Below are 22,502 nucleotides of genomic sequence, written 5' to 3'. Positions count from 1 at the left end.
TCGTAGTCACCATAAAAGATGGAAAATTACGAATCGATGACCAAACTTTAGTGAAGGAATTGCCACAATAAACTGTGCCGTGTGCATGAAAAATCTTCACAGTCAGCCAAGGAGCCTTCATTGAGAAATTAAACGTTTGATATGTTAACCAGCATACAGAAAATTGACGTGCATCCCTGCAGAAAAAGATCTGTATGGCGGTATATCCTTGCATGTTTATGCATGTGTGCATGTATGTATGTTTATGCCATGTGTGTGTACATGTATACATATGTGTACATGCATGTATTTGCATGCAGTCGTGTGTGTATATATATATTTGTGTACAGTATATTTGTTAAGTCTGTAATTGGGCCTGTCTATTGAGGGCTCACACAGTGTGAATGAATGGACAGTCAGAAGCTTGCAGGCATGGTGTTGGGCTCAGGACAGGCAGTTTCTCTCTCTCTCCCTGTAGCTCATGTCAGGACCTGACAGAAAGCAGAGGCCTCCAGCAGACACACACACGGCGAAGAGCTCGTCTGCAATCCCCGGCAGAGCCCGCCGTTAACCCGCTTTTATGGGCCGCAAAAACACTCTGTCGTCCTCCCCGGGCCTTGTGTGCATGCGCACCGCTGTGTCTTATCTTACTCATTTACCGTCTGGAAGTCGCATGTACCCCGCGATGCGAAAGGCACTCGTCTCCACTGCGTAGAGATAGGGGTTCAGTGACTGTTCGTTTGGAGTGTATGAAGATTAGAGGTCTTAATCCTCTCTTTCCTTCGCCTGGAGCCGGTTAGCAGACTTAGCTCGTTAAACGGATGGCTAATGCACCTTCTGTTTATTCTTTCGGGATATAATGCATGTTAGGAGTCTTTACTGCGCATTTGTTGCCTTTTGCTTTGCATAAAGGCGGCACCCATTTGAGTACTAATGTAATCCCACTTCCAAGCTGTGCGTTAAAGGCTTTTTGGTCTTGTATTCAAGACCAAATTTTGTGTTTAATGTATATGGTTGTGTTATTTATTTATTTTTTTTTTTGGGTCTTGTATTCAGTCACGAAAAAAAAAACACAGATCTTTCCTGGAAGCGCGTTTGAGTTATTGCGGTGTAGCTCGCTCGCAGCCGATTCGACTTCGCCCAAGCGTCTCGCGTCTGCGATAAGGGCCAGGCCGCGAGCAGAGGTTCTGACAGCTGGCTGATAACACCGAAGTGAATCATCTGATGCGTGTGAGTTTAGTGTAAACAGCTCCGTTGCCATGGTTCCTCACGTGTTTCAAAGCGCTAGCAGTTCGGCTCGTCTGCAGAGACAGCTGTTCCCCCCCCCCCGTCCTAATACACATACAATACAGAACAGAGGTTGGGAGATTTGGGAAGGGGGTGGAGGCCCCCCAGTGCGGACCCCACCCCTTGTATATCCTGTAAATTTACATCCAGGTAAGTGTTTATTTTCTTACAGCTTGATTAGAGGGCCCAGTTAGCCTGGCGGCTATCTCAACGCTGCCATCTTAGCGCCCAGGATGGCAGTGGGCCGATATACCATCGCCAGCATTATCACCTCTCATATTGTAGTTGGGGATAGGATTCTCATAAACCTAGACGCATTTGCAAGCCCAGGAACAAGAGCGAATGCTTTTACATATACGCATACATATTCACGTATGTCTTTGCGACGCGTTAGCGACGTCGCGTTTGATTTCGGTCGTTTGTTCCGGCCGTTGTTACAACCCGTTGTAGCCCGTGTTCACGCTCGTCTGACACGGCTTTCCCTACCACGTCTCCCAAATTGTGTGTCCGGATTTTGCGTTCCCATTTGTAGTCCACCGGGGAGTTGACTCTGCCCAAAGAAAACACGGCATGTTTCCAGGGTTTCTGCGGCTCCTGTCCAGCGTTTCTTTCGAGTTGTTTGTGGAAATGCCCACGAACAACAGAACCGCCAGGAAAGTGCACTTTATTTACATTTTTTGCTTTTTTTGCATTGTGGCCTATTCTACTCCTGACCCAATCCCATTGTTTTAAAATGCGGTGAAGTATTTTGGTTATTTATACACTAACAAGGCTGTAACCCCCCCATCCTTCTGAAACCATCGAAAAGGAGCAATGGCATCATATCGAAAATGAAATGGAACTTCAGAAATATTCACGATTGCAGAGAGAAAGACACTTTGTCACATGTTGTTCTCATAAAACCCTAATTTATCCTGTAGTTAATTTACAGAAGGGAATAATATGGAATACACGACTGAGTTGAGAAGGCTCTGCAGAATCAGTACCTTCAGTACCATCTTGATTGCTCCTTATGAATGGTGTAGCAGTAATGCACATTTGCCATTTTAATGGAAAGTCAAGAGCCTGAAACCTGCCTGTTCTGGGAAAAGAAAGTCTCTCTGAGTCGGTGTCATTTGCTTGGGCTGTAAACTTTTAACTTGTGAGTGCTCTCAAACAGGAAGTCTCGCCATGAACACGAGGATTATCTAAATTATCAGAGGCCACGTCTTACAAAACAAAAACCAATGTGGTGCTTTATCATCATAAATCCTTCGGTTATGCTAATTATACAGGGCATATTTTCAGAAACGTAAATGTGTGATGGCTTATGTAATGCAGCATGGCAGCATTAGAATATGGAGCGCAGATTTGCCTATAATTATTTAGGAAATTTCTATAAAGCTTGCTTGCAGTGGCAGATTACCACTGAATGTACATTAGCAATCGTGCCAGTAGCCAGTAAAATTATACAACCACAGCAAAAGTATGCAGCGCTTATCCACTGAAACCACCCACTTTTTCACAAAGAAAAGTTTGTGTATCCTAAACGGTCTGAGATAATGCCCCTGTGTGCTCAATTCTTTCCAGCAAGAAATATTTTGTAAAAAGTGTCTCTTTGAAACTCTGAGCCCACTCGTATTACCGCACAAAACTAAAGAAGTCATTACCGAGATCTGAAAGGGGAGGGAGGGGGGGGAATCTCTCCACCAACTAAACTCGGAGTGAAAGGCTTTCTTCTTCTTCTTGTGTTTCGTATAAACGGAGAGGCCCGGCCTCTCCGCTGAGCTCCGGCCCACTCATATGTTTCTATTTAAGGACTGGAGTGTAGACTCGTTTGATTGGCGTGCTCAGCCCCCCCCCCCCTCCCCCCTCCCCCCTCCCCGCTCCAGCCTGGAAGAGGAGAGAGGGAGTCGTTTTGCAGGCTGTTTATTTTCCAGGGGAAACTTTCCTAGTCCTCCAGTCCCGCGTCCCGTCCTCGACCGTCTGCAGCGCCTTCTCCCTCTCTGCCGCCCGCCGGACTATGGGGGAGGCCCAACCACCAAAACGGAATTTATTTACCCCCCCAAAAAAAACTTCCCCCGGACAATAAAATTTTTAAAAATTATTATAATTTTTTTTTTTCTGCAATGGCGTTTTTTTTAAATATTAATTTTTCCTTCAGATGCCAGCCTGCCCCGCTCTGCGGGCTGGAGGAAGACTGAGCTATATGGCCAGACCCTGGGGAACATGCATTGAGCCGAGCTTGCGTTCTGATTGGCTGGGGACCCCCGAGGACTTGGCCTATGGCGTACCGGGTGGCCGGCGGGCGTTCGCGCGGCGGCGGCGCCATGGCGGGGAGCTGGCTGACGGCGTGCTTTTTCCCGTCCCCAGGCGTGGACGGCGCCGACCCCATGGTGCTGGAGCAGTACGTGGTGGTGGCCAGCTACGAGAAGCAGGAGAGCTCCGAGATCAGCCTGCAGGCCGGGGAGCTGGTGGACGTCATCGAGAAGACAGAGAGCGGTGAGTGGGTCGCCGGCGGCTGCGGTGGCGGCGTCCGCGGCGTGGCGTAGCGCGTCCCGCGTTCCCCGTCTCCCCTTTGTCCTCAAGAATCCCCCTCCTGCACCCCCTCCACCCCCCTCCCCTCCTCTCGTTGCCCTCAATCTCCACACTGTGTCTTAGCTCCATCTGGAGGTTGACTTTGGCCTGCCGTCCGAGCTGCTCCCCCCCCCCCACCCCCCTGTTGGTTTAGGCGTTGGGCCAGAATGTTGCCTTTTGCCGCAAGAATGTCTCGTAAGGCACAGATATTAATTATGCAGATTTCTTTAATGGAAAGGGCTGTGCATGCTGAGTGCTCATATCTGCAACAACAAAAAACTTGAGAGAGAAAGAGTAGAGAGAAGGCAATCTCTCTCCTTTCCTTTCTTGGGGACGAGTCCAGAAATGCAGAGAATATTGCGGTTACACAATGTCCCCACTATTAATGATGTTTTTGTGAAATTCATCGTGAACGTTGTCCGATTGCAGCGTGTAAAGAGGGCAGTGATTTAGGGCATCGTCTGTGGTTGAGTAATTCAGTACAGATGCACATAGGGAGGAAGACAGAATAGAACACTCCTATAAACTACAGACGTCGTGCGGACAGTTTCAGCGTTTCCTTAATTTGCTTTTTTTCCCCCCTCTGTTGCTTCCTTGGCTGCGTTGACCTACATTTTAAATGCTACACTTCGTTTTACTTTGACCCTGGCTTTTCACTGTCAAAAATAAATCGGAAATGTTTCACGTGTTATCGGTCTAACAAAAGGCTTCTTGTGAAAGAAAAGAAGAAACTTCTCCTGGGACACATGCACGCCTTGCTTTCGTCTGAGATTGCTTAATGCTTAGCTTGTTTGATGACTTAGCTGCTGTTTCTACCATAAGTTCTGACAGCTGTGTACCCCAAATGCTCAACCTACCCTTCTGTTTTATTCTCTTACTGGATGTTTTTGTATATCAGTGCGACTGCTTTTCCAGTACCTCTGCCTTCTTTTTGAATGGAGTTGTTTATTTTAGCTGAGGAATATGGGCAAAGAGATCACTTTTGTATCATGATTCCTATGTTTGCATAATGCGATTGGGAAAAAAAAGTTTGATCAGAGTGCATATTTCATGATGTAGTTGTTATGCATCTCCCCCTTCCCTGTAGAATGTGACTCTCGAGTGGAAGGGACAAATGCTTGTTCCGAGTATCAGAGGCTATTGTTTGTTTTTCGGTATGCGAACAGCAGATTGTGCCTGCCGTGTGTTGGATACTGAACAGTTCTGGGGGTCCTGTTTATGTTCATTTCATTTTTAAAAATTCTGTCGTTTTGTCACGTTGTTTTTTTCCGTGGCAGACATTTCTTGGCAGTTTTAGCTGTTCCAGGGGAAGTGATGTTTTTCTGCCCGGCCCGTCCCTTTAAATCCCCCTCAGACAGATAGTCTTCCTCAGTGAAAGGGGGAGGAGGCTTGGGTTTCACGCACGGTTCAAGTGAAACTCCACACTTTGGGGGCCTTAGGAAAGAGAACGGAGACAAGCTGCTTTGAAGTGTCTGGGCGCCCCCCCAGACCTTCCCCCCCACCCCGAATTCGCCTATTTATCTTTCTTCTCACAACAGCTGGATGTTAGCGCCAGGAAGCCGTTCTGAAACATTGTTGTGGGCATTTGAGAACTTAAACAAGCAAGACCTGGATATGAACACATTCATTGTGCCCCGCGTCCTGCTAACGGCCCCACTGTCCGCTGATTTATTGGCCTCTGCGAAGATTCGCACGATGGCCACTCTTGATTAAGTGAGTTTGGCGGAAGGGCTCTCTCTCCACGTGACGGACAGCTCACATGAGCTTCAGAAGGACTGGCTCAACGGAGTCGGTTGACCAAGACGGCGGGGCCAGCCCCCTTTCGCTTATGAAAACACGCGTCATAAATATGCCATTTCAGCACCCGTTTCACGCAGACACGCACGTTTGCTGCTCCAACGGTCCAAGCTTTGGCCGGAAGTGAACTCTGTTTACACAGACCGTTTCATTTCCAAAAGCACTTATCACTAAATTACTTTGGGTGATGTAGAGGCTGTTACTCAGAATTGTTTTGCATTCCCTTTTTTAAAAATCTGTCAAGCAAATTAGCTCAAAGCGGTTAACTGTCTAATAGATTATTAACCACAATAGAAGTAAAAAGAAACAAAGCAAGAGACTGAAGACAGAAAAGGAAAAAAATATCCAGCTCTCATGCTGCAGACTCTTTGTGTATAAATATGGTGCACAGGAAGTGACCTCACAGCTCAGTGGTATGAGTAGAATCTGATGAGGAAGTTTTCATTTCTGAAGCCTAGTTCATGAAGTAAGTGATACTGTGTGGAAGTTGTGCATTCCTTCTGCTAACTTTTTACGGCTTCACGTTCTCCGCTCGATCGACTGTTTGCCTCACTCTTGATGATAACAATTATTGCTCAAATGCAAATAATTTGATCCCTTTTATAAATAAAGACAGCAAAGGGTATAAAGTTTTTCCAGTGCATTGTGCTCAATGCACAATCGTACACACAGCCATTGGCCTAAAGTTGTATTTATTTTTTCCTTCAATTAATTGTTCACCATAAATTAACTTTGACACATAACGTGTATTTACAGATGAGCAACCGGCTTTATGCCTTTTCTGTGGCTTCTTGTACTGTATTATTTTAAATCTGAATATGAATTATCCTTCATTTTTTTCACCAAGTTGTGGTTTGGGTAGTGTATGACTGGGCAGTGTTCTTATGATGTCATTTTAAGAATGTCATAATATTGTCACTGAAGCCATTGAGACCACATATCACGCCAAAGGCCTGTTTCTTTTACTTACATGTTTACTGAGGTAATTTCACTGAATAGAGAGAAGTCACCATGAAAATCCAGAGCCCTGTCCGCATAACATCAATTTTTGTTGGACTGACTGAAGAATATCCAGCCTGCCATGATGATATTACATTACAGGCATTTAGCATATGCTGTTATCCACAGCAACTTACACAACTTTACACAGCATTTACACTGCATTCATTTATACAGCTGGATATGTACCGAAGCCACGCAGGCTAAGTACCTTGCTCAAGGGTACAACGGCAGTGTCCCACCTGGATGTCGAAGCAGTGACTGGTTACAAGACCACTTCCTTACCCATTATACTACACTGTCACCCCATATGATAATATGCCACTGATAATATGGTACTGAAAACTGTGTGTTTCCCCCAGATCTTTTATCGCTTTATTTCCAGCCAGGGTGGGCGGTTCCCTCCAAACTGCCACTCCGTAGGACGCAGTCGGATCTGGGTTGGAGCTCGCCGTACAGTAGTGTAGTTTCATACGAATATTGTTCCCAGAACGTGCCGCTTGACCTGCCTTTTTAAGTTTATGGTGGTGCATGTGTTCAGACTACAACACCTCCTCTACTGGAAACAGTCTAAACTGGAACACTGGTGACATCACTTCGGAACCCGGTGCCAACGCAAACAGGCCCAGGTGTGTGTAAAAAAAAAAGAATTGTGAAGAATTTAAGACCTCAAGTGATTTTTCTCCAGTTTTATTGCACACTCTGAGACGTGCGCCTTTATTTCTGGAGGCACTTTGATCTCTGAATCGCAGACTGTAATGTGAGACTTGGTTACGTCCAGTGTGTTAGGCAGCATTTCATGTTACGCACAAATATGTTCCAGTTTTTTTTTAATGCAGTGTGTGACGGGGTGTTTCGAATCTAAAATTCTGTCATGGCTTTATATAGAACAGTGTAAATAACTTGCTTCACGCTGTACATGTGTGGACAGAGTAACTTCATGCTGGATATCTTGTGTTACAATGGCTGGAAAACCACGCGTTGTTATGACCTCACTGTGGTCTATTGGTTTGGTCGGTGAATAACCCAACTTCAGGGGTCGTGAATCACCTGTCAAATCCCCAGGTGAGACATTGCTGTCGCGCCCTGGAGAAAAATACGTTCAGTGAGCTTCTTGGGTAGAAATCCAGCTGTGTAAACTGGCATAGAATTTGTAAAGAGTCACACCGCATGCCTGGGATTAAGAAGTCTTCCAAGCAAAGAAATGGTCTTAATGCTGATATCTAATAAATCAAAGGGTTTTTTTAACAGGTTAGGACTATGATAAGTGCTTCACGCTCTTCTATGATTTTCTCGTGTGTGTTTTAAAAGCCGTTCCTGACGATTTGGCGTGAGCGTTTGCTCGGGGTTCACGGTGATCTCTCATCCCACCACCTCATCAGTTGTGTGGTGTCTGGGTGTGAGGTCTGGATAGCTGGATATCTGTGTTGGCTAACAGGAGCCAGAGCTCCACAACAGTCTTTGAAAGGGTACCAGGGAACCCCAGGCAGATGTTGATAAGATAAATCTTTATGCTTTAGTGCACTGTTCCTCGCCAATATACATTCCACACAGATTACTTAACACAAGCCTCTTCCTACCAGAGTTGCCCAGGACTGGCAAATTCAGTAATGCATCTACAGATGTGGCTTCTGTATGGGTGCCATAAATCTGAGCCAGCAATCTTTTGCTGATATAGATACACATGTAGGTATATCAGCAAAATCGCATCATCAGCTAAACAAAGTGAATGAAAGTTCTAATGTCCTGTTAACTGCTGCAAAAATGCCCTGTCCAGGTTTCTAATTGATTTATTCTGATTTTTCAGCCTCATTATGGCCTGCTTTACTGGCATTGACACTTATTTGGTCCTCATATTGAGAGACAACAGCAACAGACTCCAAATGAAAATGCCACATCTAGATTATGCATGAATTCATGCTGCAAAGACACATAGCTGGCCAGGAAACAGCTGAGCAGCCAAATTAAAGCTGACAGTTGGCAATTTAATCTAATATTCCCTGTTTTATTTCAAATCCAGTGTGCTGGAGTACAGAGCCAAAACAACAAAAAATTGTGTCACTGTCCCAATACTTTTGGGATATTTACCTATCTAGTCTCATTATTGTCGTTGATTGCTTTTATTTCATAAGCACTCGCTGGTGACAGCGAGGTCCTTTGTATTGGTCCTTTGTCAGGTTTCTCAGTGTGGATATCTTCGGTGAATTCATTCCTTGAAATAAATGAGCAGAGGTTCAGAAGTGGTCAGCTTCAGCAGGACGTGAGTGAGCTTGGCTTTGGCTGCTTGTTTTCCTCAGAAGATGAATGACGGGGGTTTAAAAAAAAAAGAAGTTCCAAGTGCCAGAACTCCTAAAATATTGGAAAATGGGCCAAATCAGGACTTTCCAAACTCTGAACCATGCCCGTTTGAAGCATTCTGTTGAAAAAGAAACTCAAATAGAGAATGAATAGCATAATTATTATTATTAATATTATTATTTGTTATTCAATTCAGGTTACAAAACACAAAATAATGCAGTATGAAAGCAGTTCCCTGTCTGTGATTCAAACCCACAGCCCTCTGGTTATAAGCCCGATTTCCAAACCGCAGGACCACACTGTCAAATCATCTTTTCCTTTAGTGTCAATTAATGCCTTGCTTCTGTTCACTACATTATCCAGGCCTACTTCAGATACTGTAAATTCGTAAAAGCGACTGCCAAAGGTAGAGAGCTTCTGGCTTCCCTTTTCGTTGGTTGGAGCAGTCATGAGGAAATATGGAAAAGTATCGTTTCTGCCAGTGTTAGCCGTTAAAAACGGCGGGTTCATTATTTCAGCGTAATGGATACACAAGCACTACCTCATAATTTAGTGATACTGACTGTAGAAACCAACAACACACAGATTGTGTTGTTTAGTGTTTCATTTAGCTCATTAAGTGAGAAGTATAATTTATTGTTTATCGCCCCTGCACAAGCTAGTGAAAAGCTAGAGTCTTGCAGTTATTGTTCTGCAGGGGTTTGACTTGCTGCTTACCTCCCAAGTGTTCAGTTACACAGGCTTTGCCCGTGCTAACTCAGATATCCCGTCAGAAATCTGTTACGAATCTCGAGTGGACTGTGTTTACGTTGGCTCCGCTTCCCCTTTCGGACCGGCTTCAAAATGTAAGCAGCACGGGACCGAACGAGGTACAAGAATGCCCCGCGTTTCAAACGGCAGGATCTCTCAGCCGGCGGCTAACTGAGCCGTAGCCTTGTTTCTGTGTGCAGCAACAGCTTGCTTCAATCAGCCGCGGGGAAAATGAACTCTGGAGATGCCCCGTGTTTGAAGGGAAGGTTTAAAATAAGACTTCCACACACCGGGGATCCACGTCGCTCTCATAACACCGGGGGTGGGTGGGTCTTTGCCGACCTGCCCACACCGACCGTGTCTGTTTTTGTCAACAGCGGCTCATGAAAGTTACTTCCCGTGATATCGCCTTACACTTGCAACGGAACCGCAGAGCCAGCTTTGACCGGCGTTTTATGAAAACTTAAAGCGTGTAAACTGAGCTTTGTCGAGAGAGGGTCGTGTCCTCCCCTAGCTCTGTTAGATTATATGGCATCGGTAAAGCGAGGAATTTAAAATAAAATGTGCCTTTCCAGCGAAGTCACGAGCGAATATCAGATAACCCCGGTTGTGTAAAGCTATCTAAACGGTCCTCTCCCACCAGGCTTGACCTCGAGATGGTGCCGTGGGTAGAATGTCTGGAATAACGATAACGATTATGTTATTGGATTCCAACTGCAATACTCCCAATGACACATTTTTGAAGTAAAGGAGTTAGACAGATATTCGAGATTGGAACTGTGCTTCCATTTTTTTCCCCCACAAACACTGACAAAAGGAGTAGTTTTTATGAGCAGTTCTCAAGTTGTTCCATAATTTCAAGATTTGACTTGACAATGGAAGAAAACCTGTCCCGAAAGGTATTGTTCTGTTTTGGAAAGCAATGGGAATATATAAATTAATTTCATGCATGCGCACCCCTGCAAACCGATTATTTAACGTGTGACTATGACGTTCATGAAGCTCAGACCATAACACGAATCAAAGGGGTGAACTGAGCCAGTGATGAATGAAAGGTAATAATTGCAACAGCTAAGGCAGCTTGTCAGTTGCTTCTACAGAGACTCTATCCAAGAGCATTGTGGGACAGGAGCGAAACGAGGCGCCAGAAGTGTGTGTCCCGCATTGGACTCGCACTCCTTTTTTGGTGCTATTTTCGTCTGCTCCCCTCTTCTGTATCGAAGGCTGCTTACTCTGCAGATGGGTCGCCGCGTTCAAATCTGAAACGGCTGCTTCCTGTCTCAGTGGCAAATCTGCTGTCTATTATGGGTAAAAGAAGAAAAAAAAACAATTTGTGTATGTTCCCCCCCCCCCCCCCCATTCACACACGGCAAGTATTTCAGACGAGCATTTATGTAGAGTTTAGGTTTCCATTTCCCCCCTCATTGTAAAAAAAAAAAAAAAAAAAAGTGAAAGGAGTGTTCCCCTTCTTTCTTGGAAGGGGGTGGGGTGGGGGGGGGGTGGGGGGGTACATAGGATCTTGTGGCTTTGATGTGCGAGCCAAACATCTGCTGACTCTCTCCTCTTATAAATATCTGCATTAGTACCAGCCTTGGAAGCCCTCAGAAACTAACTCATACGAGGACTGTTTGCCTCAGTTGGCATTGTCTTAAGTTTTACCTCATTTGATCTGTCTGTCTGTGTGTGGAAATGCTGTGTTAGGCATTTCACAATTTTAGAGATTTTCCTGTTGCATGCACACAACTAGACATTTGATCTCCTTGAGGACAGACTGATTATAGAAACCTTCTTTCTGAAATATTTAGTTCAATGTCAAGGATTTGCAAAAGGCATGCAATGTCTTCTGTAGTGAAAATGGATGTCGATTATGCCTGTATGTATGTAACATATACACTACAATGCCAAAAGTATATGTGGTCACCTGACATTCCAACATCTCACCCACAATTATGGGCATTAATGTGGAGTTGGTCCACGCTGTACTGCTATAACAACCTCCACTCTTCTGGGAAGGCTTTGTACTTGATGTTGGAGTATTGCTGCAGGGATTTACTTCCATTCTGCCAAAAGAGCATTAGTGAGCTTGGGCACTGATTGGACGATTAGGCCTGGCACGCAGTTGTCTTTCAAATTGATCCCGAAGGTGTTGGATGGGGTTTCAGGTCCGGGCTCTGAGCTGGCCAGTCAAGTTCTTCCACACCGTTCTCGACAAAACCATTTCTGTATGGACCTCACTGTGTGCCCGGGGTTATTGTCATGCTGAAACAGGAAAGGGACTTCCCCAAACTGTTAGGGAAGCACAGAATCATCTAGAATGTGATTGTATGCTGTAGCATTGAGGTTTTCCTTCACTGGAACTAAGGAGCCTAACCAAAACCATGAAAAATAACCCCAGACCAAGGGGTGTCCAGATACCTTTGGTCATATAGTGTGTATATAAATCTGATTTTACCTCCCAAGCTGTCTATGCAGTTGAGGGACTTTGGCTTGGTGCAGTGCCCTGAGGTTTGGACCCATACCATGCCAGCGCTGGCACGGACAGACTGTGCTTAATTGGCTGTAGCGTCACCCGGGGAGGCAGGGAGACCTTCAATTTTTAACCCTTCGAAGAGCAGGTTCTTGGAATGTTTTTTTCATTCCAAATTCTAGAACTCCAGTGGTTTCCGTTACCAGCAGTGATCGGTTAATTGGCATTGGAATGTTCTGTTAAGAACATTCTTATCATGTATTTGTGACCTCGCACCTTTGTCGGACCAAAAAATGCACGATTAGAATGTTCTTCACTGAACATTCCAATGCTGATGTAACAATTGCTGCTGGTAACTGAAGGCCCTGGAGTTTTAGAACGCTAATTCAGATTCCAATAAAAGCACACTCTTCAAAGGGATAGGAAGGGATTCCCTGCTTCAGTCAATGTCCTGTGAACATCAGCTTCTCTGGCCTGTGCGAGCTGCATTGGCAGAACATGCAGTTGCTTGGCTCGGCTGGCCATTGTAGAATGCAGCCTCCTGAACTGATGTGAGTGTGACGTAGAAATGGGATGGAACCTACGATTACAACTGGTCATTCCAAATTGAAAACAAGAAGTACAATGCATGTGTGTGTATGAACGTGTGTGTGTGGTCATGCATGCATGTGTATGAACGTGTGCGTGTGGGCATGTGTGTGTATGCGCACACACCTGAGCAGGTGATTATCCGGCCCTGCGTTAGTCTTGCGGTAATTGGAGCGGCATTTTTTTCCCAGCAGTCTCCTGCTGTGCTTCCCCAGCTTTATGAGCAGCTGCCGCCGCGGTCGCTAACATGACTCAGATGTGCTCATCCCTCGATCGCCCGAGTCGTCCGTCGTCTTCGCGGAAAGAGGGTGTGAAATTTGTAGGACGGAAAAAAAAACTAGAAAAATACAAGACTTTTATTGAGATTGTTTCCATTCATCTTGAGCTTTGAGGAATTGCTGGAACATATGATAAGCATTAGCCTTGATTCTTTAGATCATGAAAAACATTTCAGCTTTTCAGTCCATGATGCTGGTCGTCAGCAGCCTATCAGTGACTGCTGTGGAATCATTGCCTATATTCAATCAACTTTGTTCTTACCTCTCTGACTTACAAACAGCTAAATGTTTACATTGATATATTGATCCGGAACGATGTATTGGCTCATGGGGCAACAATCCGATTCAATCAACCTACAATCGATCTGTGTCGTAATAAATCGTAGCAACATATTTATTTAAAAATGTCCATAATCTTATGGCAGTTTGCTCTTGGAAGATGTTAAATGTTGTATGTGTGCAATACATATGCATATACTTATAATTCTTCAAACGCTAGAGTTAATTTGTAAACATTGTTACCCTGCACAGGCAATGATACTAAAACAGTTCATTCAGCAACTTTTCATGCAACATAGAAAAATGGTTCACATTGTGAGCTCTAGGTATGGTGGATGGGATATATACTCAGGTGGGGGTTGCGTTACCTTACATCTTGTTTTGCGCGAGGTTGAGAAATAGTCAGCTGACCGCAGAACCGCCACCTGTTTAATATAAAATATGACCAAGTCAGGAAATGAGAACTCGTGAGTGTGTTTGGTGCTCAGGAAAGCTTTTATTGCTTCTTCTGAGGTTTAGCTAGCTCACCTTAAGTACTGACCAAGTGGGAACTAGTGGGGGGGTATCTTAAGCAAAATAAAAAATTTTATGATAAATAAATAATGGGGTTTCAGCAATAAAATAAAAAAATGCTGTTTGCTTTTACCTGTTAAAACGGCAGCTTCGCCCCGCAGTGCTGTATGGACAGATGTGCGTGAATGTGCATTTAATTAGAGAGCTGGCCCTTGGTGGAGTATTCTCTCTCTCTTTTTCTTTTTCTTTCCTGGTGATTTCTTTTTGTTTTTACAGCTGCCAGTGTCCCCCGCTGCGTATGACACTGGTATTTCCATTGGCATCGGCCGGCTCGCCCTTATGAGAAAACAGAGAGGTCTGAGAGGAACCCGGGCTGCGGCGTTGTTTGACCTGAACAAACTCCAGTTGGGAAAAAGCCGAACTTTACAGAATGCACCTGCTACGGCTACGTGATGTAGCGTGAGCCCGCCCCCCGCGTTCAGGCATCAGTGTGGCACTGTGGGGGGGGGGGGGACTGGTGTGGAGTTTGTGTGTGCGGTTTAATGGGCGGAGTAGGTGTTACCGCTGGTGTGAAGGCATATCCGTGGGGTGTGATAGTGTGCGTCCATTTCTGGTTCCTCTCAAAGGTTGTTCATTAGTAAAGGGGTGCTGTTTGTGATGGTAACTGTCAGTGTGTTCTTATTTGGTTAAGGATGCCTTATTGAATGGAAGTGGATCGATCATATCAATGAAGACTAAGCATACCTAAATATTTAATTTCTAATAATTTTTGTGTTTTGCCATAATTGCAAAAGGTAAATGCAGTCATTTCACGTGGAGGTCAGATTGCATCCGCTGGGTGTGAAACCTCTGAAGTTCTTTGGTGGAAACACAGACCCTTTTGTCCCAAACCCAGATGAACTTCCCACACGAATTCAACCGGCATTTTCTGTGAATGAGAAAGTCTGATTCAGGGTTTTTTTTTTCTTCTCAAGGACGGAATCCCTGTGAAAACAAGGTTTATTGTCCGTCTGTCTGAAGGCGAAAAAATTCCAGAAGCTTGCCTCGTCTCAAAAAACCGTCTCACGGCCTCCGAGTGTAAACGTCTGCGGGGCCCGTTTCCCCAAAAAACGTTAGCGGCCTTCGCTAGCAGCTAGCGGTGCCTCGCGCAGGGAAGCGTCCGCTTCTCAGGGACGCTCGAACCGCGGCCCGAAGTCTCCGTGCTCATGTTTACACCGAGCGCTTTCTCCTCAGCTTACAGAAACCCGCGGCCTGTCAGAGCTGCCGTCTAACTCCCGAGAGTTTGAAGACACTGTGCGGTGTGTCCGGTCCTTGATCCAGAGCCAGACACTGGGCCAAATCCAGACCGATTCTTATTGTCTGCTCAGTAACTTGCTTTGCTTGCACTTTGGGCACTTGTATATTATACAAGGTAAAGAAAATGGAGGGAACTTTCAAACAAAGCTGACACAACTGGTTATCTTTCAGATTTATGGATGCACTGTTGGTGTAATTATTCCTGTAATTACAGTAGCTATTACCTTATATTGCATTGCTTTATATATATATATATATATATTTTTTTTTTTTTTTTTTTGTGGGCGGTGTATGTCTGCCCGAAGAACAATTTATTTCATTCTTTGATTTGGCTAACCGAGAAAGTAGATCCGTTCAATCGTTTGTGCATTCGACCAAGCTTAAATGCGTCTTCTCGAAGTGTGAGTCCATTGAGTCCATCTTAAATTTGCTGCAGGATTTTTGGTTCAGAAGCCGCAGTGAGAAGTTGTTTTTTTTCTGCCAAGACAAGTGTGCGTGGTTAAGAGCAATTACAGTGGCTGAAAAAATAAAGACAGTAGACTTTATTGAATTGGTCGTGTGTTGAGTCTTTTGGGGGGCATCGAGGGCAGGGGGGTGCAGACAGTGTCCCATTCAGTCAGGGGGGGGGGGGGGGGGTCTGAGTCGGTATTTCCCCCAGCCGTTTCGTATGGACCTTAACTTTCAGGGTGGTAGTGCTATGAATGTGGCTTCTTGTGTCCGTTATTCAAAATGGAGCTAAGCCCTGCTTTGGGTTCTGGCGGGTGGGGGGGGGGGCGGTTTTGCTGAGGGGTTTTTATGTTAAGTTGGTGGCCACTTGACGGACAGTCTCTCTCTTACACACACACACACACTCTTAGATTTATGGGCGAGATGTGTGGTTACTTAGGACAGTTGAAAGTTATAAATTAGCCCAACTCGAAGACTTGCGATAATACGCTCGCGACAGCATGTCGGACGTGTCCCGCTCCTGATATTTATGAAGCTCTGTGGCAAGCCTCATTGGTTCCAAATGTTGTCAAGGAAGTGCCTGAACTGGTCTGTCAGCAGGTACTTGAAAGAGACCAGCTCAGCTGCCCTTACATTGGGAAAACACCAGAATCCTGACGGAACAAAGGAAAACAGGAGATGTTAAAAGCTTTTTTTTTTTTCTTTCTTTCTTTTTCATTTCATCTTCCTCCCAGTTTGCTTTTCGGTTTGGCTCGCTGTTGGCTCAGTGACAGATTTTATTTCCATGCGTTGCGCCCACAAAAGACCCCCCGAAGAAGCACCTTCCAAATGGTCTGTGATACTGCTGAGTGTGGTAAAGTGTGGCTTTCCAACGTCACTGCTCCATGTTCCATAAAGTAATGCGAATGGAGACCAAAATAAACTTCGCACTGTTCATTTGAGGTCAGTAGATGAGGGGGGGGAAAAAAGAATATTCTTACCTTCCACCATTAAAATCTGCCCCCATACATGCGTAAATGCAGGTGCTCTCTTCCACAGCGATTTACTTTATGCGTCTGAATTTTAAGACCTTTTTGTGCCATGTTTCCAAAAGAAAAAAAAAATATTGGGGGAAAAAAAATCTATCGAATGGAACTAATATTTTTCTCCCGCACTTAAGTCGCTATTCTGTGAAATGGGAAAACTCTAAAAATAGGTGTTGCGGTCTCTCCCAAGTTCTCAAAGTCAGCCAAGTTCTATGTCATCTTTACTGGGTGATTGGTTCTTAAGGAAGCCTATGGTTCTTAAGGGATCTGGTTACCTCGACAGATAAATTTGCGTGGGTGTCGGTATTCGGGGTGGACAGGGAAACGGTTCTGCGGTGCGTGGGCACGAGTTCCCAGAATGCCGCTTGGATCGTGTTACCCATGTCAGACCGTTGGCATGGGTCTACCCTCATCATGTGGTGCTGATTGTTTTACCATCCAGAGGGACCTGCCTGCTGTTAAACTGATTTGCGGGGACCCGGCCAACGTATCGGATCTAGATTAATACGCGGCTTTGCGGGCTTAAATCCTCCTCTTTTCTTGCAGTTCATACCATACTTTGTGTTGCCACTCGCCCCCTAACTGTACCTCATTCTCCACCAAGACCGTGGACTCAGGAACTTAGTTTACAAAATTCAGCAAAATGGAAAAAGTTTGACATTTTATATAATGCTGTGGGTTTCCCCTCTTCTTAGCAACATACAAGTCATCCCCGTTGCTTGTGTTTCCACTGCATAGGATGAAATGGAAAATCAAATAAAGAATAGTGACTCTGAGTGTGCGTGTGTGCTGTTCCTGCAGGCTGGTGGTTTGTCAGCACGGCGGAGGAGCAGGGCTGGGTCCCAGCCACGTACCTGGACTCTCAGAGCGGCACGCGGGACGACCTGGAGCTCAGCACCTCCAGGACGGGGGAAGGTAAGAGTCCCGGTCCGAGCCACGGGTGCGTGGAGCACCCCTCTGCAGCCTCACCTGGGTCAGTTTGTGCTTCAACAGCACAGTGCACTTACCTGACACTTACCTGATACTTGATACTGGAGTCTGTGTTAAAGAAGATAGTTATGAAGACTATCAAGACCAGCGAAGGATGTACCTGTGCCTGTTTATATGCGTGTTATTTGGTATTGATTGAAATATGCAAATGATGTTCTCTGAAATGGTTTACAAATGATACTGTGCACACAAATTATTGGTACAAGGTCTATTCTGCAAACCAAAAAAAAAAAGAAAGTGTTTTCCTTTTGTGGACGATTTTGGACAATCCCAGTGCTGACTCTGGGTAAATGACTAATTTTAACATAACAGTGTAGTTCTGGTGTATTTCCCCAACGTTTTAAGGGTCACAGTAGTGCAGATGCGTTGACCATTAATGGACTGACCAAGCGAAACATGGCAGTTCCAGGCAATGCCGTCGTGAGAACCGAATCCAGTTTCCCGGCCCCCTCAAAAGCTCGACCGAGACACCGAAGCTCACTGAATCATCGTGCAACAATCCGAGAAATGCCACTTTCCTAGAGCGGGGTGGTGGAGGGGAGGGGCTTGTGGACCAAGTTTATACTTCCCCCCTCCCGCCCCCCCCCCCCCCACCCGTAGGGTAATGGAGAGTGGTGATGGTAACAGAGATATCTGCCTGAAGATTTACTCTGCGTGACAAACACAGATAATAAGCCGGGCTCATCTTCTGGTCAGCTGATCATTACCGAGGTTACGGTGCATTGGGGGTACCCGGCAGTAATGTAGCGAAATGGCTCGTGTTTGTTTTTTTTTTTTTACTGTACATTTTTGCAGATGTTGACACACCAGCGCATTCTTTCCCTGCCCCTTGAGGATGTCGTAATCCTCCAGTTGTAGCCGGGGGGAGGGTACTGTTTTAAAGAAAAATGTCTTTTGTGTTGACTGCCCTAAAATGTTTTTATCTTCATTGGTGTGCTCATGCCGCACAGACAACAAAAAAAGAGATTTTGTGCAGTACGGCTTACTTTCAGTGCAGAAACACGTGATGTGCGTTAATAAAATTGTTTTTTTTTGGTGGGGTTGGTGGGTGCCCAGTTGTGCTATTGGAAACAAAAACGCTATAAAATTTGTAAAGGTTTTAAAGAGTGCCACAGAGCAATGCCGTCTGTCCTTACGACGCCTGACCCAGTGCACACCGTCATCTGCAGCCGCCTGGCTCGTCTCTGATTGGCTGCTGAGGGGTCAGACGTGGTGCGCTGATGGCAGGAGTTACTGCTCTGCTTTGTTACATCACTGCTGGGCTCCCCCCCCCGGCCCCGGCCCCGGCCCCCCACCCAGTGGAAAAAGCGTGTCTGCGCGTCTGTCCTCAACGCGGTGCGGTTTCCCCCCGCCTGCCCTCGCCTCACGGCCCGCGCCAGATATCCCATGAGCCTCCTCTTCTCTGTGTCACGCTCCCCTACTGTATTTGTGGCCAGCTGCATCCAATGGGCTCTAACCCCCCCATCCCCCCACCCACCTACCCCACCCCCTCCAGTTTTAATTTGTTCACTGAAATATAATCCGCGGTGAGCTGAGTTGCTCGAGAAAAAGTCTCTGTCTTTGTCGTTAAATAACACTTTCCTTTGAATGCCTGATGTATGTGATATATGGATTACTGAGGAAAGTGAGGTGGGGGTTGGGGAGAAATGATATTTATGTCACGTTTTTTGATCATGGTTACATTTTGAATATTCCCTTGGTGTCTGCACTAATGGGCGTAACAGCGTTCTGGGATCACGTCAAACGAACGCTCAGCCAACGCTTTGGAGAGCAGATGTCGTGCGTTACGACTTTCATCGCTGTTCAGCCATAAAATACTGCGCATTGAAAACTTTGACAGCTTGTTGCCTGTTGACTTGAATGCGTGTCATAGGAGGGGGAAAAAAGCTGTAATACAATAAGCCTTTCACCGCTCGTTTGAAAAGTGATAAATTATAAATTAACCTGTGGAGCGTTGAGGAATAGAATCCCCCACGTAGGATGCAGGCTAGAATGCAGTGTGACAGCGCTGTTTACCTGAGTGTCTGCCCTGTTTCTGACCGTGCGGTTTGGAGGTGGATGGGTTTGGAGCTATTCTTACTGTCCATAAATATGCAGATAGTTGGCTAAGATCGAGAGACCCAAAGCAGTTCCTGCACTTGATTTACGTCCTGTCTGGGATCCAAAGGCTGTTTCTGGCACTGTCATGCTAGCGTTTAAGCTAAACTGATGGAGGATTGGAAAGCAAACCGCATACACAGTGTGACACTGATAAACGCAGGCACATTTTTAACCGTGGATGTGCAACTCTCGGATCTCATAGAGCGTGCTGGCCTCTTAGACGGCGTAAGGCCGTTCAGCCAATCGCAGTCAAAGGTCACACGCAGAGCTGGATGCTGATTGGCCTCTTAGACGGCGTAAGGCCGTTCAGCCAATCGCAGTCAAAGGTCACGCGCAGAGCTGGATGCTGATTGGCTGCTGTGGGGACAATCTGTCCCGTCAGGTCTTCTGTTTCGCCTGGTAAAGCCTTCGGCACCGGTAACGGTGTGTTCTGGTGAGGAGCTGGGGGGAGGATGGTGGGATTCAGCTCTTAGTACACAAGTCATCCAACTGTATGTGATGAGCAACTCTTAATTAAAGCGACACTTCCATCAACCGCCAAAATTCAAGGGTTTTCTCTGGAGGGTGACGACTGTCACGTCTCAGTCACTCGTTTCGGTCCTTACTGTAAAGTAATAAGCGTGACCTGGACCTTTCATCGTTTCTTCTCTGTGAAAATCACTCTCCGGCTTCAGAGATTGTGCTCTGTCAGATTATACCGCCAACTCATGCAAGGGGAGATCAGAAAAGACATCTAGTGCCAAAATTCATCCTACTAACCCTTTGAATCTCCCATCTTTCCCAACCACATTTCCCATCAAAGTTTTTCCTCCCTCACCCTTTGGTGTCCCAACAGTCCTTTGATATGTGGTCTGTGTAGTACTGACACAGAGTACTGAGAAGTTCATAATATCCTCTGTATGCATTGAAAATGCCTGCCAGCAAATCTGAAACTCAGATGGAATTGGCACCTCTTTTATTTAAGTTTTTTTTCTTTTTAAAAGCTGAGGATTTAAAAAAAATTTGTACAGGAAGTGGCGCTGCCATCTTGCAATGTGTATGTGTATTTAAACAATCCCATTGATTGGATTCCAGGAACAGCTAAACAAATGGTTTCTTGCCATTTTTTTTGCGAGAAGGACTTAGCATGCCATGGTGTTTTACATGGTGTGACACAAAGGGTCTCCACACTTTAAAATAACTGACATTACTCCCATAGGGCGTCATTCCATTCCTAATCTTCCATGTAATCCCTTCTCCATGTAACTAATTTTTACATATTTTTGTTTGTCCTGGTTTTTTTTTCTCCATGTTTTTTTTTTTTCCTTTTTTTTTGGTTTCCAATCCATGCTCATCAGTTACTAAGCGGAGAAAGGCTCACCTGAAGAGGCTGGACCGGCGATGGACGCTGGGCGGCATCGTCAACCGACAGCAGAGCCGAGGTGAAGAAACTCCGGGGGGTTCTCCCTACACTGCCCCCTGTGGCTGTTTCAGGAACTGCACCCATGCCTCCTCCACAGCATGATCACACACTGTCTGAATCCACGGTACTCAGCCAATAATAACTAGACCGCAGACTCTGTAACAAACTGAGTGTTATGGGTAATTTCAATCCTCACATTCCTTCTGTTTGCTACGTAGTTGCATGTGTCCTTTGAAATCTTTAACCATTTTGTTTTTTATGGTTTTTGATAAGTCAAAACCTAAGAACAAAAAAACATTTGGAAAACAGATTATTGGTCCACCTTGCTTAGCTCCCATCACCACATTTAATACACTACCTTTCCCAATTTGTTGGATATAAAATAAAAAAAACACCTTCTGTTTTATATTGAAAATCCAGATGGATATTTTTTGAAAAAAGAGTAACTCACTTAAGATCGTCTGGTCTTCCGGGAAATCAAAGTTATTACCTTAGAATCCTCTGCCTCCCTTTGAGTAATCATTGATTCAGGCAGAACAGACGGTCTAGTGTCTAGTCTCAGGATTAGCGTAAGCCTATGCACTGCCTTCTCCTCTGCTGTTTGTCATTGTTTTCCTGAGTATCGTGGATAAGGACAGTACTGCACGCTAACCTAAGCTGCTTCCCACTGCTGTGCATTCGCTGTGAGCATTTAGCTGTTGGGTACTGCCACACGAGCTCTCCGTGTTGGAGAGCACTGGCGATCACAAGGAACCTACCTTACTGGGGCTAGAAATCTCTCCTGCATGTTGCTGGTTTGACTTGGGTGAAGGTGATGAACGTTAATTTTTCACTTTTTTTTTCTCTTTCGCTCTGCTGTGAAGGCCGCTCGAAGCATGCAGCGGCGGCAACATCGCTCTGAAATCCGGTGGAAAATTTTTTTTTTCCCGCCATTTTCCTCACTGATTTGACTGGTGTGCTACACTACCCTGGTTTGAACAAGCCATGCAGCTTTCGTGTGCTGTGTCTCTTTCATGTGTTGTGTCACTGTAAATTTATGACTGTTGAAAGTGTGGTTTCTGCAAAATGGGACTTCTGCCAGTCATTCCCGGTGAATCCCATGTGTTTTATTCATCGATAAAGCTCCTGGCACATAGACAGGCTGTCCTCCAGCCACCAATAATAAAGAATTTCTACTGACTTGCAGACTTGTGGACCAAAGTCAGAGGTTTTATAACTTTTTATAACGGCCATTGGTGAGAGAGAGAGCTGAGTTTCGTGGAGGAAACGGCCCGTAAAAGGTCGCTCTGATGAAGGCGATGCCTCTGCGGGGTGAACTCGATGAACAGGCTACCCATGAAACGCCTGCGTTGTGTTCGCTGGCGTCCTCCTCCGGTTTCGGTGGAAGGTGTGAGCGGAGCGGTGGGGTGTGTGCTGGGTAAAATAACGCGCGGGGGGTGGATGACGCGCGA

General features: G+C 45.6%; 1 protein-coding gene across 5 annotated transcripts in view; it reads left to right on the top strand.

Moving 5' to 3' along the window:
* sh3pxd2aa (SH3 and PX domains 2Aa) overlaps nucleotides 1-22,502 on the top strand; it is an 83,932-nt gene that overhangs the window by 51,751 nt on the left and 9,679 nt on the right. For 3 of the 5 annotated variants that reach the window (XM_064315323.1, XM_064315331.1, XM_064315351.1), the window contains exons 7-9: nucleotides 3,619-3,747; nucleotides 17,361-17,474; nucleotides 20,987-21,070. In XM_064315323.1, coding sequence (XP_064171393.1) covers nucleotides 3,619-3,747; nucleotides 17,361-17,474; nucleotides 20,987-21,070 — 327 coding nt within the window. The remainder of the gene's footprint in view (nucleotides 1-3,618; nucleotides 3,748-17,360; nucleotides 17,475-20,986; nucleotides 21,071-22,502) is intronic. The other 2 variants (XM_064315339.1, XM_064315344.1) reach the window with 1 other exon arrangement.

This window comes from Anguilla rostrata, chromosome 2 (assembly GCF_018555375.3).
Source record: "Anguilla rostrata isolate EN2019 chromosome 2, ASM1855537v3, whole genome shotgun sequence".
Taxonomy (NCBI): Eukaryota; Metazoa; Chordata; class Actinopteri; order Anguilliformes; family Anguillidae; genus Anguilla; species Anguilla rostrata.
Note: the sequence above shows the minus strand (reverse complement) of the source record. Positions and strands in the feature narration are given on the sequence as shown.